At 47.3% G+C, this 14,473-nt stretch overlaps 4 protein-coding genes across 4 annotated transcripts; 1 reads left to right on the top strand and 3 right to left on the bottom strand.

Annotated features, from left to right (window-relative positions):
* Positions 1-601: 601 nt before the first annotated feature.
* F4822DRAFT_416008 (glycosyltransferase family 57 protein) lies at positions 602-2,648 on the bottom strand. Its single transcript, XM_051459293.1, has 4 exons — positions 2,355-2,648; positions 2,027-2,299; positions 1,475-1,968; positions 602-1,425 (listed from the first exon to the last, which is right to left on the bottom strand). The coding sequence occupies exons 1-4, from the start codon at positions 2,429-2,431 to the stop codon at positions 764-766; spliced, it is 1,506 nt and encodes a 501-aa protein (XP_051310474.1). The 5' UTR covers positions 2,432-2,648; the 3' UTR covers positions 602-763.
* On the top strand, positions 2,529-4,847 carry F4822DRAFT_433241 (concanavalin A-like lectin/glucanase; the record flags this gene model as incomplete). Its single annotated transcript, XM_051461801.1, has 3 exons — positions 2,529-2,603; positions 3,517-3,575; positions 3,638-4,847. The coding sequence occupies 3 exons, from the start codon at positions 2,529-2,531 to the stop codon at positions 4,845-4,847; spliced, it is 1,344 nt and encodes a 447-aa protein (XP_051310473.1).
* A 296-nt stretch (positions 4,848-5,143) lies between these two features.
* On the bottom strand, positions 5,144-8,576 carry F4822DRAFT_370834 (metallopeptidase family M24-domain-containing protein). Its single transcript, XM_051456263.1, has 5 exons — positions 8,061-8,576; positions 7,572-7,698; positions 7,057-7,513; positions 6,378-6,856; positions 5,144-6,242 (listed from the first exon to the last, which is right to left on the bottom strand). Exons 1-5 carry the CDS (start codon positions 8,284-8,286, stop codon positions 5,441-5,443), a joined length of 2,091 nt encoding a protein of 696 aa, XP_051310472.1. The 5' UTR covers positions 8,287-8,576; the 3' UTR covers positions 5,144-5,440.
* An 882-nt stretch (positions 8,577-9,458) lies between these two features.
* On the bottom strand, positions 9,459-13,508 carry F4822DRAFT_370822 (fungal-specific transcription factor domain-containing protein). The gene is made up of 6 exons (XM_051456262.1): positions 12,617-13,508; positions 12,385-12,455; positions 11,570-12,326; positions 10,876-11,508; positions 10,435-10,819; positions 9,459-10,385 (listed from the first exon to the last, which is right to left on the bottom strand). Exons 1-6 carry the CDS (start codon positions 12,850-12,852, stop codon positions 9,540-9,542), a joined length of 2,928 nt encoding a protein of 975 aa, XP_051310471.1. The 5' UTR covers positions 12,853-13,508; the 3' UTR covers positions 9,459-9,539.
* Between the last annotated feature and the right edge of the window lie 965 nt (positions 13,509-14,473).

Genomic DNA, 14,473 nt, shown 5'->3' with positions numbered 1-14,473 from the left:
CCATTCTCTAGCCCCGATATACAAGTCACATAAGATCCCGGGTCCCATATAGGGCCGTATCTGCCAAATTCCCTCGATCACGCTGATGAATTGCCAAAACAGATTTTATCTCAACCACATGTCGGAAAAGGACTTTCGATAGCTCAAATTAATCCTCATTCTCTAATCTATCGAATTGTTAAATTATAGGAATTTACATTTAGTCTTAATCCAAGTGCAGCTATATATCAACCCCTTACCCCTATCAAACCATAATTGTATAATATGCCGTGTAATAACATTGATGCGGCGGATGCAGGAAATCTCCAATTTTTCTCTTTTCTTCTCTTCTAAATCATATTTTATCTTTATCATCGTGAAGTCGCGTGTTGATTTAGTCAATCATTGTTTGGGTAGCTAGGTGGTTTGTTGAGACCAGCAGATGGTTGGTGAGACTGGGCCTCAGCAAGCCTGTCAGGGAAATTTTAGTCTACCTACCCTCACCTACGGTACAGTATGGGTTGCCACCTGGTAGCCCACATACCCCCCCCCCCCCCCCCCCCTAGGTACATACTACAGTAGGAGAAACCAGTCACCTGCCTTGCATGAAAGCAAGCCGGGATTTCCGATCAGCAATATATTACTACAGAAAAAAAAACACCACTAATCAATAATGTCAACACCCGTGCTATTTTGAATAAGTTCAGTCTATTGAACTATATGTACAATTTTCTCTATACCCACCCATTAAACCTTTCAAGGCCACTCCCTGCGACTAATTCGTCTACGATGTAAAATACACTACCATAAACCCTATCCAGCTTCCCACCACCCCTATCGCTGAATACGAGCTCATGAACATTAGGGGGAGAAATTCGTAACTCTTGCCGAATATAATCTGGTGTAACAAGGAGCAATATACAATCAACGGTATACTGATCGTGATGTAGAAGATGGTGAAGCGATCAAAGAGGAAGAATCGCGGGCGCGTCGAAGCAAGAGCCGTGCGATCAAATACCATCAAAAATAGAACCAACCAGAATATGGTGTAGACTGTCTTGATTGGGAATTCGGCAGAGGTGAAGAGTAAGGGGAATAGCGAGACGTGGCCAGACACCGCAAGGGGACGGAACGCACTAAGATGCCGTCGATCCTTAAGAGCGATCAGACTGAAAGGGATAATCACGAGAAGAATCGCTTTTTCATGAACATGCCATCCGAAAAGGAACGATGAGTAACCACACAAAGTCACTGCTCCGATGAAAGCATCCCAGTTCGGTCGTATGAAGAGTCTCACCAAAGGTATGACTTGGAAGAGGAGAGTAAGTGCGAAACAGATCCTAGGAGTAACTTCAGGAAGCACAGCAAATGCGGTATCTCCTACTAGACCTCTTGTAACGCTATTGATAGCCTCTGTCTTGACGGGTAATCCTAGTCGTGGCGCAACTAGTCCTGTAAGCCACCATGCATCGTCAACTAATTAGGTAGTACTCACCAAAAATCAAGACTCGGTCCACAAAAGAGTACATGGCCCATACGTTCGGTGCCCAGTATGCGTGGCAAAGTCCTCGGGAGAATGGGAACAATCTGCTTAGAATCTGCGGGATCTGGTTCTTAATGGCAAAGGGTCCGAATGCTAAGCCAAATATGCCAAGGATTCCAGATCCTAGTTTGATGCAGTTGAGGAACTGGATACGGAAGATGGATTTTGGCGATAGACAATAGGTTCTCAGTAAATAAACGAAGTATGCCGGCGCGAGATAGAGGTATATGTGCTTCATGCATAGTAGTGCTGCGAAAACAAGACCACTGCCTAAGACTCCTGACTTGTGGCGTGCTAGGACCAAGGACAATATCAGGACACCATACATAGCTCCATTATATTGAAAGTGAATATGGTCTATGATAAGGAGGCCTGGTGAAAGCAGAACTGAAATCGCTGCGGCCTGGGCTGCACGTTTGGAAACCCCGTGTGAAGACTCGACGAATCTATCATATTTTACATTAGTGCGTCAAGTCAGGGGCTGGCATAATCAGCGACACGTACAATTGCAAAGCATATACTAGAATCAGTTCTGTGGCAATTACGGTGAACCTCTGGAAGTATATCGTCTGCCAGCTGTCGTAGTCCAAGTTATAGACTCGAAGCATGGCCGGATCCACCAGCCCGGCTACTTGAGAAAGAATCCATTCAAAGTAAGCAAAGAATGGTGGATAGTCCAAAGTCCATTCAGAGGTCTTTTCGTAGTACCATTCCCATAGCGGTAGACTGTTGGTGATAGCTAGCCAATTCCGGTGCACCTCAAAATCGGTGGATTTGCTTGAGGCCAGTTTAGTGTATTGAAATGAAATGTATGAAGTGAGATAGGACTTACTAGGCCGGGAAGAGGAGGATTTTGAAAGCGGTCGCAACTATTGCGCATTGCGCAATCGTAGGATATATTTCAGTCATTGAAAATTGAATTCATGACCTACGTGGGGATCGTCTCGTTTACAGATTTGGCGTAGTTGGGAGGGTTGTGGTTCAGTTCCGGCGATATAGAAGAGAAATGGTGGTCACAGTGCTGGAGCTGGCTGAAGAATTGAAGTCAATTGAGGCTAGGATGTTAAGCTCCACATGGTCGGTACGTATTTTTACCGATGTGCGACATCCGTCAAAAAAAAAAAAATCTAAAGACGGCTGTACTAAGCCAAGGCGTTGGGTCCGTGCGTATGTTTTTAGTCGATCCATTATTTTTATTTACTCGATTCGACAGCACCCATACACATGCCGCCCAGCTGCCGCCTTGCCCGCCCTTGCCTTTTTCAACTCCTAGACAGGGATTAGGTACCTAGTACATGCTTGCTGTGACGTGGGTTTGGAGTTAGACACATGTACTCAGGTACCAATAGTTTCAAGCTTTCCGTTAGTTTGCACTAGACAATATGTATACATGTACCATCTGATGTACCTTTAACAGCGCAACTCCAGTGCGTATCTACATGAGTAGCCAGGTACCTAAATCCATACCTACACCTTTCTGGGGAAGGAAAGGCTATTATCATTGTGAAGGGGGTCGAACTGTCCTGTCTACCTTGCACAATCTGTCTTTCATAATCTTTTTTTTTTAGTGATTTTCTTTCCTTCAGTCCAAATATTTTCTATATTGATTGCCCTCAGCCTGCCTGAGTAATGTTCGCCGGTGTTTCTACTTAATTGAAAGGGGGACTATTTCTTCCCAAATCTTTACTCCAATTCTTGGGTAGTTAAGCTCCCCCACATCTTTTTTTCAAGCTCCGTCTTTGGGGATTGGACCAGGATAGCTTGGTGCAAAGTGTCCTTATGAGCATCGTGAACGGTTCTCGCGAAGTTCTTGCAGCTTGACGTGCTCTCGTCTTACTCCCCAAAAAGCCTAATTACTCAATCAATCACTTAATATAACTTTCCCCATCTTTTTCTAGAGCTTCTTTCTTATTGATTGATTGACATTTCGGAGCTAAAGAATGCGTCTGTCACGATCTTCAGCCCTTGCCTTCGGGCTGGCGACGACGGCAAAGTTTGCTGAAGCACAGGCGCAATTCCTCGTCAATGAGCTGAGTTTTGGTTACACCGGCAGGTAGGGCTTCTTGTAATACGCATAAACCTTTCTATGTCTGAAAACTAAGTGAATCGCACTAGAATAAATGACCGGGGACAAGCATCAGTCCCAGGATTCTCCATACAAGGCACACCAGACGCACCCGAAATCCTCTCCAACAAAATAATCCTAACGCCGCCGGCACCCGGTAACACACGAGGCGCGGTATGGGCGGACCAGCCGAACCGGTATTCACAATGGGTAGCCGATGTCGACTTTAGAGTGAACGGCCCTGAAAGGGGTAGTGGTAACCTCAACATCTGGCTGGCAAGACAGGGGAACCAAGAAATTGGTTCGTCTAGCGTCTACACGGTTAACAGATTTGATGGTTTAGCTCTTGTGATCGACCAACATGGTGGCTCGGGTGGAATGATTAGGGGTTTCTTGAACGACGGCACTACCGATTTCAAGTCGCACCACAACGTGGACAGTCTCGCTTTCGGGCACTGCAACTACCCCTACCGTAACCTTGGTCGACCCTCTCAGATCAAGTTAAGACAAACGTCTCAGGTATTTAAGGTGGAGGTCGATGGTCGATTATGTTTCGAAAGCGACAAGATCACTCTGCCGCCGGGATATTACTTTGGTATCACGGCTGCAGCAGGAGATAACCCGGATTCCTTTGAGGTATTCAAGATGGTCACTATGACGGAAGACCTCAATGCCAAACATGATGGATATTCGCAGCAGCAGCAACAACAGAGACAACAAAACCAGAACCAAGCACAAGCACAAATGAGCTATGGTCGCACGAACCAAAACAACCAAAACAACAGAGGCGACTTTGATGACTCCATTCCCGATTCGCTAGCCGACACCATAACGAGCTCCAAGGAGCAATTTGCAGACTTGCATAACCGTCTACAAAGCGTCAACCACCATCTCTCTACTATCTTCCGACAGGTAGCGAGTTTGGGTAACCTCGGTGAGAAGCGACATGAGGAAGTCTCCAAATCGGTGAACGATGTGAAACTATTACTAGCGAAACTAGACAACATCGACTTGCTCCGAGGTGAAATTAGCAAACTGCAGCGGGACGTGAGGGACATCAACTCCAAGGTGAAGGACTCAGAGAACGCCTTGAAATCTTTCATAGGTACAAACCACGGCAACATGCTAGAACACGTGGCAGTCCAGACTACGCCCCGACACGGAACACTCATCTTCGTCATCATTGGAACTCAAGTATTAATAGTGGCGGCTTATATCTTTTACGAGCGGAAGAAGATCATGCCCAAGAAATATCTATAGTGAGGTTAATTTGGGCGATTATTTAGACGATTTAGGCATTAGGACGGGTGCGCGGCGTAGGGCTTTGTATAAAAGTTATCTGGACGTGGAATGAAATGTTGCTTTATTACTGAAGCGCTTTGAAATAAAAATGTACTATTTCGAGGGATTCCCCTAATTCTACGATCTAATGTGTGAGTGGTATTATTGGTGATATGAATGCGACCCGTGCTCTAATTATTTCCAACATCACGAAACAAAATCATCGCAAATTTACAAAATTAAAAATGTAGTAAAGTTAATATAAATGGTATAAAAAAGAACGAAACATATTTGGAAGTCCCAAAAAAACAATATGACATCCAACTCCAAACGACATGCAACCCAAAGAGATACATGGAATACAATACAGACAAAATCTCTCACACCCCCTTATCCCAACCTATCTTCATCCAAACTCCATGACTCCAAGTCTTAAACATATAAGATCCCATGAAAAAATAACAATGCTTTCCCTATATGCTGTCCCCCACTTATATCCTAATTTGTACCCGCGTCCAACCATCTCCCATCTCATACCAGATACCTCCTCGTATGTATGCAAGAAGAATCATCTAAGCATACCCCATCAACTTCAACAACTCCGCCCCCTTCGGCGCCCGCGTCAGAACCTCACATCCGGTCTCAGTAACAAGCACACAATCCTCCACTCTCACACCACCGACACCCCAATACCGATCTAGGACATCAGCATCGACGTACTTAGCGTGTTCAGCCCGGCGAAGGAAGTACGCCTCGACGTAGGGTTTGCTAAAGTATAGACCGGGCTCGATTGTAATCACCATACCCGGCTGCAACGTGCTATGCGGAGGTCGTTTGGAACCAGCGGAGACGGAGGATTTTTTACCGGGTTTTTTGGTGTGCCCGTTTTGACCTTGTTTTTGTAGGGCTTGGGGTGTGTTGGGGCGTGGTTGGGCGGTTATTAGGATTTGTGGGAGTTGTGAGAGTTGGGCTGGAGGTGATTGTGGGAGAGACTGGAGTTGTGGTTGGGGTTGCTCTGGGGGGTTGGCGAGGGATTGCTTGCGCTCTGGGGTGGGGGCCTTGTCTTTGCCTGCTACACCGTTTGCATCACCGTTCGCGGTTTTAGAAGGCGAAGATGGAGGCGTAGAGGCCGGGGACCCGGGTTGAGGTGTACGAGCCGCACCCTCGGGAACGGGGTGAGGCAAAGATTGAGGTGGCAGAGGAGGCGTACCCGGTTGTGTCGGCCCAGAAACACTGCTCGTCGATGTGCTCGGTGAGGGCGGTGCTTCGCTGGCTGCTTGCTTGACCATGGCGCGCACGGATTGGGGGCCGATGGGTCGGCGTTTTCCCCACATACCCTCGCCGGCGGGACGCAAGAGATCTCTACTCAGAACGCTAGAAGACGGAACATTGTTACTACTATGGACGTAAAAGGGAGGTGGTTGCGGTTGTGGGGATAGCATGGGGGTGGGTTTGAAGGGGATGGGAGGGGAATCGAAAAGTGCTAATGGGGAAAGGGAGGAGACAAACTCATGAACGTCGAGACCGACGTGGTGTCCTAGTCCGTGTGGGAAGAAAGCTGCACCGGTGCCGTTTTTAAAGATCTCATCCGCAGTACCGTCTTTGAGGATGCCGAGCTCGAGTAATCCTTCGACGGCGACGCGCGTGGCGTGTAATTGCAGGTCGCGGAAGACAACGCCTGGTTTAACGCGCTTGAGACATTCCTCTTGCATACGGTGGACGAGATCGTAGATGGCGCGGGCTTCAATTGAAAAGCGGGCTCGTGATAGCGGTAACGTGCGCGTCACTTCGCTAGCATAGCATGCCCATTCAGCACCGGCATCGAGAACAACCAATTGCTTTCCAGCTAGAGATGCGTTGTTGGCCGCATAATGCAACGTCGAGGCATTAGCACCAGAACCAGCAATAACAGGGTAAGCCTGAGTCTTCGCATTGGCCGCCGCACACGCAGAAACAAAAGCAGCTTCGATCTCGCATTCATTCTTCATCTAATTCCGCAAAAGTTAGCAATTGCCTCTTTTAAGATATCCAGTGGTTTTCGGAGGGTCTCTCATCGTGTCAAATGTTACTGGGAGTACATTATAAGGAACCCCTAGATACTCACAAAGGGGGGACAAGACACCCTCTTACTATTATTCCTAGCCCTATTGCGCCTGCGAAGAAAGGAAAGGGAGAGGAATGAACGAACAGAATGACGAATAGATGTGTTACTCACACCACACACCAACGCCGCCACCTTGCGATGCGCCGTCGCCGACACATCGCCCGCTTTTCGGATCATCGCGACTTCATACTCGGACTTGATCAGACGAGCTTCGTCCATAGCGGGCTGGAGCGATGAGACGTCGACGCGGATGTTGGGGCGTAGACGGTCGAAGCCGTCGAATTTGGGGAGTTGTGAGGGTCGCAGGGCGTATAGTGTCTTGACGGTAGATAGGCGTGCAGTTAGGTATGCTGGTAGTTCACCCGTGTACTTGACGTCATGGACATCACACTTCGTCAGACATTCTTCCGGAGATGGGGTATTGCCGAACCAGAGCACTGTCGCGGGCGGTGTGAAAGGAACCCATAGTGTGAGCTTATCTGCGGCGATATCGTACGTCACGCTGCATCCCGGGAAGTCGGCACCAGTTAGGTAGTAGAAGCTATGAACTCCGTCAGTATCGAATGGTTTGATATTTAAGATTGAGAGGGTATACATACTATCGACGTTGCCTGAATGGTGGGCCCTGATCTGAGTCTTCCCATGTCGACTCCAGTTGACCAGGGAGGTAGATGAGGCCATTGTCAGTCCCAAGTTCTTTGGCAACTTTCCTCGCGTGTTGTTTTGCTGGGAGTATGGTTAGTACTACTCATGATTGGTTCAGATCAAGAGGGGAAGCTTATGAAATGACATGATGGCGTCTAGCTGAAATATATGATGTGCGTAAGGGTGAGGTAAGAAGGTGATAGGTTACGACCGCATATGCTGTATCACTCAAGTCTAAAATGAGACTGGGATGATATCCGAGACATCTCGCAGGGCATTGAATACCCCTGGATTTATCTTCCGAGACAAATGCAACTCGAGTGTGACGTGATTCAGGTTGTGAACACATGAACGCATGAAATGTGCGGAGGTATTAATCGGACTGGATTTTTAACAGGAAAATTTGTTTATTTGAGAATCATGCTCGAAAATTCGAAACTCACCAGGGTATTTTCTCGGGGGCTCTTCAGCTTTCGCTTCTAACTCCGCAACATTGTCATTGTTAACCTCGATAGATCTGGATCGCAGAGATTGGGTCAGTGGTATCCTGGCTTGTATCTTGGACATAAACGGTATGCTGAGCACGATCGCAACGGCCGCAGAGACCGCGCTGTGCATCAGACCTCTTGTCCTGCAACGGACCGCGTTGTGGTCCATTGTAGTGGGCATATTATTGTTGGTGATGATGACGATCTTGTTGTTCAATCGGTATGTAGAGAGCTAGGTAGTAGTTAAGAGGTATGGAGGGGAGAGGATGAGGGATAAGATGATGAAAGGGCGTAGAACATACAGAGCATCAAATTCATCAACGACCACCAGGTCGTGGTCGATATCTATAGCTTCCATCTCGACAGATTTTCAGTATTTCCTATTTCCCGAAATTGTTGTTTTGACGAGTAGAGCAACGACAGCAACATCATCGGTGGGGTGTCATTGTGATACATAAAATATAATTATGAAACCCCTGGGTGTGTATCTAACATCGTGGATGAAGTGGCGGATCTCATTCGCTTATGCGGCCGCTGAGCTGGTTCGGCCTGGTTGGAGCGGCCTCACGTGGCCGAGTTCGGTTCGCGTCTCAGCATTGACACCTATTGATACCTATTAATACCTATAGTCAATTTACACGTGCCATATGGATACATGTTCGAAACAACCGAGAGCCTCCGAAGCCGAATGACCTCTCGTAAGGCCTCTTTGCAGCCTCTAGAGAGCCCGAGGCCCCTTAAACCGGCAGGGGTCGACGTCCGATGGAGCAGATGGAGCAGGAGATCTTAAACGTTGGACAACATAAAAACTTCTACGACGGTACGCCCACTTGGTATCCACTCATAGGTCTGAGAAGAACCAGTCCCATCGAATCACTGCTTTCTTGCCCTGAGGCTGTGCGCAAGCTTATTTGGTTCCGACGTCAACCTACACACGTTGGGCATATGGGGTGCTTTCGCGAATATTGCTGATGGCCTGATCGCTACGATAGTCCGCTCCCGGATATCTCTAATGCGGGCCCCTTACGCCATTCTTCCGACATGTTACTTTATGGAATAACGTACACGTCAAGTTTTGTGCTTAATTCACTCGTCTATGTACATCCTTTGTCCTTTACATAGGTAAAATGACAAGCATGTGCTGAGATGCTGCTCTGTCGAGCCGAGTAGCTAGAGATCGTCTCTGCAGCTCTCGTCGAGATGAAGGAGGCTTAAATCGAGCCTCATATATATACCCTATGTTAGATGACATTCCTTCTATGAAGATCACCATCTGAGTTGTGGAAATAGCTCCATATATCCGACATCGAGTATAATGCTTTTTTTGAATTCTCCCAAAACTCCAGCCCTTCCGAAGGTTCGTCTAAGTAAAGCATTCGTAGACGTGCTACTATCGCGCTCATGCAGAGGGGTATCCTTTTTCTATTCATAATCCTATTCCATTCCATGTTGGGGAAACGATCCATGCCACGACGTATTAGCTAATAATTCATCCATCTCCCCTGACTGTTGACCCCGTCGTCGAAACAAGCGTGATTGGCTTGGTTGAAATTGAGGATGCGGCTGCGGCTGCGACTGTCGGTGCTCTACAGTATGCATTTGCAGCAACATCGGGTCTGAGTACATCTGAGCCGGGAAGTTAAAACCAGGCTGGCCTTGCGATTGCATTAAATACGGCGGTAACGGACCCATGAGTTGCCCCTCGATACCTTCAAAGAAATTGGGTGCGTAGAACTGAGAAGGCTCGTGGTGCGAAATGTCTCCCGGGTTAGTATTGGGCACCGTAGACGGGTTGGTACCAAATTCAACCTGAGGTTGGTTGGGGTAGGCTAAGGGATCGTCCGAAGGGAACATCACAGCATCAAGCTGGTGGATCGGGTTATTACCCGCACTAAATGCATGTTGCTGCAGGTCTAGTGGGCTAGGCTCGTGCAAAGCAGCAGCGGTGACGGAATCTGGCGAGGGTATTTCTAAATCCAACGGTGAGAACGGGAAGGCGGTGGTAAATGGGCTTCCAAGTTCTGGTTGGGGCAGGGGTGAATTGCCAATGGGGATTCCTGGCGGGATGGGTCCAGCTGGGGCCTTTCCAGCTTTCTTAGCCGATATGCCCTGAGATCGATTAGCCATCTCGGGTTGGGACTGTATCGACTCTGTAGAGTATCCCGGATGCGATGCCAGCGTGGTGCTGTTCCGGGATTCTCCTGACGCGGGGCGCTTTCGAGATGGTCCCGTTCGTGCCTTGATATCTTTCAAGTTACTTGGCAATTGGTCAAAGAGCATCTATTCATGATTAGTCATGTTTCACCGCTGCCATGGGGCCTCAACTTACGGTCAATGAGCTAGATATACGATCCGCAACCATACTCTTCCTTGAAAGTTCGCAAATCATCTCTTTGCCCGCAACAGCATCTGCAAGAATTTCCATAGATCCATCCTTCTCTTGGTTTTCTAACACGAAGAATACCAAGGTGATGACCGCAAAGAATTCGGTGAAAAGGGTAAACCAATATGGACCGACAAGGGGAACTTGTTTCCGCATTTCCGTCCCGATATGTACTATGTTTCGAGCGACACTGATGCCGGCGGCGCCACAGGCGTAAGCGCGGTCATTCACATCCTTGCCTTCTGAGATGCGTGGGGAAACATAATGCAGGAATGGTCTGTACAAAACCATCTGCACATGAGCGAAAGTAAACCTCAATAGATTGCGTACCCTAGGTTAATCGTTAGCATAGGCCAGATGCGAACTTGAACCAACGAGGAAACATACCGAACGACTTCGACAGGTCCTTCAGGATCCGGCCGCCAAGCGATGGGTAGATCTTCATTCCATCGTTGAAGCTCTGTCTCCATTTCTTTGATTTTTCCATAGCTAATCATATAGGATGCGTAGGGTTCTCCGACGCCTTCGCCCTCATTTTGTTCCATCCCTTTCAATGGGTAGATGTGTTTCACAACTTTTCCTAGGATGTCCATCAACCTTACGTGAGCATTGAAAGCTTCGAAGAAAGAAGGCGTTCCCGGAGGCGGCACTATAATCTTGTCTTTCGTAATATACTCGTCATCTACAGGAGTTGGCAAAGGTTGGTCGATATCCTCGTCGTTTAGAAGTAACGGGAACCCTAGTAAAGCAGATACGTATGTATCCATTTGCCGACATATATAGAACACTCTTCGCCTTGTTTCGGATTCTATCGGGTTTAGTTGAATCTGCGGTAGGTGTCGATGCAACCCCATCCTCAATGCTGACCGTAGAGCAATCCCAACAAAACCGTAGCAAGTACTTAGATTCGATATTGACTGGATAAAAAGTATCATGAAGAGCAATGCTTGAAGAGATGTCAGATCCCGACATTCGGTTATATCCTGCAAAAGGACTCTTGCTGCGCTGTAGTATTTGACCCTGCATATACACAAGTTAGTAAAAACAAACCCAGCGTTCATTAGGAGGGCTTCAATATTACGCTTCGTCGATCGAGATCTTGTACGGTGGAGTCTCGGAACCATCATCTTCAGGAAGGTTGTACATGCAGCCCAGCGCCATAACAGCGTACGCCAACGCTAAACTTCTCCTATCTTCTTTCGAAAACGAATCCGGCGACTTCTCATAAAGGCCATCCAGCATTCTATAGAAAGTAGGTATATGAACGATTCGTAGCAGACACGTCGCATTGTTAAGAGACTCGGAGCACAGGGCTAGTACTCGTTTCTTCGCGGGCAATTCGTATATGCTTGGAATGTGGCCTTGCGGCATACGCGAGCTTGATGACGATCTAGGCGAATCAAGGGTCATAACACCCGTAGGCCGAGGCGGTCGGGGAAGAAATGGTACTTGGTAATCTCTACCTAAGAGACTTCGGAAATGATCTTTCATCCTCTTGAAGAAGACCGAACCAGACGAGTTTCCGTGAAAATCATAATTGCCCTTCTCGTCGAGGTCGAGTTGGCCAACGGTTTCGATCATAGAATGCAATTGAGCATCTAGAGATGATGACGAGCCGCCTGATTGCTTCCCCTTGGATGTGGTAGCTCGTAATCTGGCTTGCTCCCGAATGCGAAATTCTTGTTGAACCGCCGGGTCCAGGCTTGGATCATTGAGGTCAACGTCTGGCATGAATTTGCGTAGCAATGTTTCTGCTCTAGACAGTTTATTCTCCAGAGCCTCTATATACTGCGGGGCTGGGTTCCTGCGCCTATTGGAAGGCTTATCGTAGGTGCATTCTAGCAAGAAAACATCAGCCAGGACGGGCAATCGTTAGCGAGGAGAGGTCAAGGTTACCATAGCTATACACCTGGCAATGCGTACATGGTTGTTTGCCGTCGCATTTGATCTTCTTCCTACGGCATTCACTAATAGGAAGTTAGCGATTATCACATTATATGTTATTATTCGAGTACAGGGATATTAAATGTCTGAAAATGTGGACCTAGGGGTTGGACCGAATAATTCTCATCAAAGATATATGTCATGGGAGAAATTTAAGAGTAGATTGATTTTGAAAAATGCATACTCGCATGCGCGTGTAACCCTCCGGCGCTTCTGCAGAGGAGCAGACGGAGTCTCACTAGAACTTTCGGCGCCCTTGCCCAGGGCGGCAGACGCCGGCGTATCTCCAGCGGGAGAATCAGTCGCTAGCGTTTGCAAGGCGGAATCGTCGTCATCAGATAATTGACCTTCCACGGCCTCGGGCTTGACGGACGCGAGGCGGTTCGCGGGAGGTTGTGAAGAGCGAGAAAGAGGAGACATATCCGTGCCAAATTGTGGGTGCCGGGAATTGGCACCCTCCTCAAAAAAAGTGAAGATCAGTCCTTTATCGTCTTTTCCCTGTCTCGGTTTCTTCACTTGTTCAGGAGACAGGAGACGCGTCCACAACGCATTTTGAGAATACCTGATGTTGCCGGTTAAGCGAACTGCATTAATTCAACAAGCGCCGAGATACCGAAGACAGAAATAAAACTGCCTGTATATGAATCAGTATGTCAGTAGATAATCGGTAGATAAATTGCGATCAAGGATCCAGTCCAATTGAGATATTTTGAACGAGCGTAATAGTCAGGCAAATGGTCGTAAACGGTCTCGACGTTGAACCAAAAGACTAAAAAAAACAAAGCCAACAACGTGGAAGAGGATGAAGAATGTAGGTAATTCTTATCTGAGCACTGACCTCCGGGGAAGAACTGGCTGCTCAGGTGGTTGCTTAGGGTAGCTGAGAAAAAAAGTAGAGGCAAGGTAGGTAAGATGGGGATGTGGATGTGGACGCTGATGCAGTAGCGCAGCGCTGGTTATAGCATAAGGCGCCTAAGATTAGGTACTTAGGTAGGTAATAGGTAATAGGTAGAAGCCAATACCTAGGGTACCTAAAGAAGGCTAGTAGCTAGTACCTTTTCGCTATTACGTATGCGTGGGTTGTGTCTTGTTCTTTATTTTTCTCTTATCGTCTTATTAGTCTTGGCGGAACTGAAGAATCCCTAGGGCTATATGGACAAGAGCTGCGTAGTGGAAAGATATATCACTTGGCGACCCTAATATGCCCGTATTTGGTGTCTTGTGATGAGAATGAGTGTGGGCGACAATAAACGAACTCACTTACATAGATAATCGAAAGAATAGAAAACAAATAAAAAAAAAAGAGGCGGTCGGTAGAACCCGATCGGTTCAAGGTTGCGATGATTGACCCGATACTGCTTCAGGCTAGCAGCTCAGATGTCCGATGCACAACTGGGATTACCCCGTCGCCTCGGATTTTTGGAGGTATAAAATAGTTAGTAATGATATGCTTGATGAGGATATGAAGCTGACTTCTCGGCTCCTACATAAGAGGCATTTCAAGGGGGGGAGGACGGGATGGAACTCTCAGTAGGAAGAAGACATGGTGGCTCGAGTGGGGAGCGAAAGAGAGACAGGAGAGACAATAGAAAGGTTCAAGGACTCCAGCAGTTGTTGGGGTCAAATACAGCGAGCGAACTTAGGTACATGCATGCTACCTAGGTAGGGTACCTGGGTAGCTCCTGGAGTTCTGCAAGGCAAAGGCGGGGCAGGTAAAAGCTTGGGTTACCTCCCTAACTACATACAATCAATAATATAATAGAAGGTACGAGTACGACATCAAGGACAGATAGAATTACGGCAAGTTCAATGGTGTGTACTGTTACAAGATAGGTTAGACTTCGGACCAGTGACGTCTATTGTTCATATAGACAATATGTGCATAATGTATATTAAGAGTCTAATTACTTGTATACCTAGGTATGTACTAGTATATTAAGAGTATAAGTCGACACACCTATTCTTGATGAATTAGATATAGCCTTTCTCTCTCGCATCCTCGCATTCGCTAACTAAAGAAATATTGGGTATTCATGTATAG

This window comes from Hypoxylon trugodes (genome assembly GCF_022578975.1).
Source record: "Hypoxylon trugodes strain CBS 135444 unplaced genomic scaffold F4822scaffold_9, whole genome shotgun sequence".
Taxonomy (NCBI): domain Eukaryota; kingdom Fungi; phylum Ascomycota; class Sordariomycetes; order Xylariales; family Hypoxylaceae; genus Hypoxylon; species Hypoxylon trugodes.
This window is presented reverse-complemented; position numbering and strand designations above follow the sequence as displayed.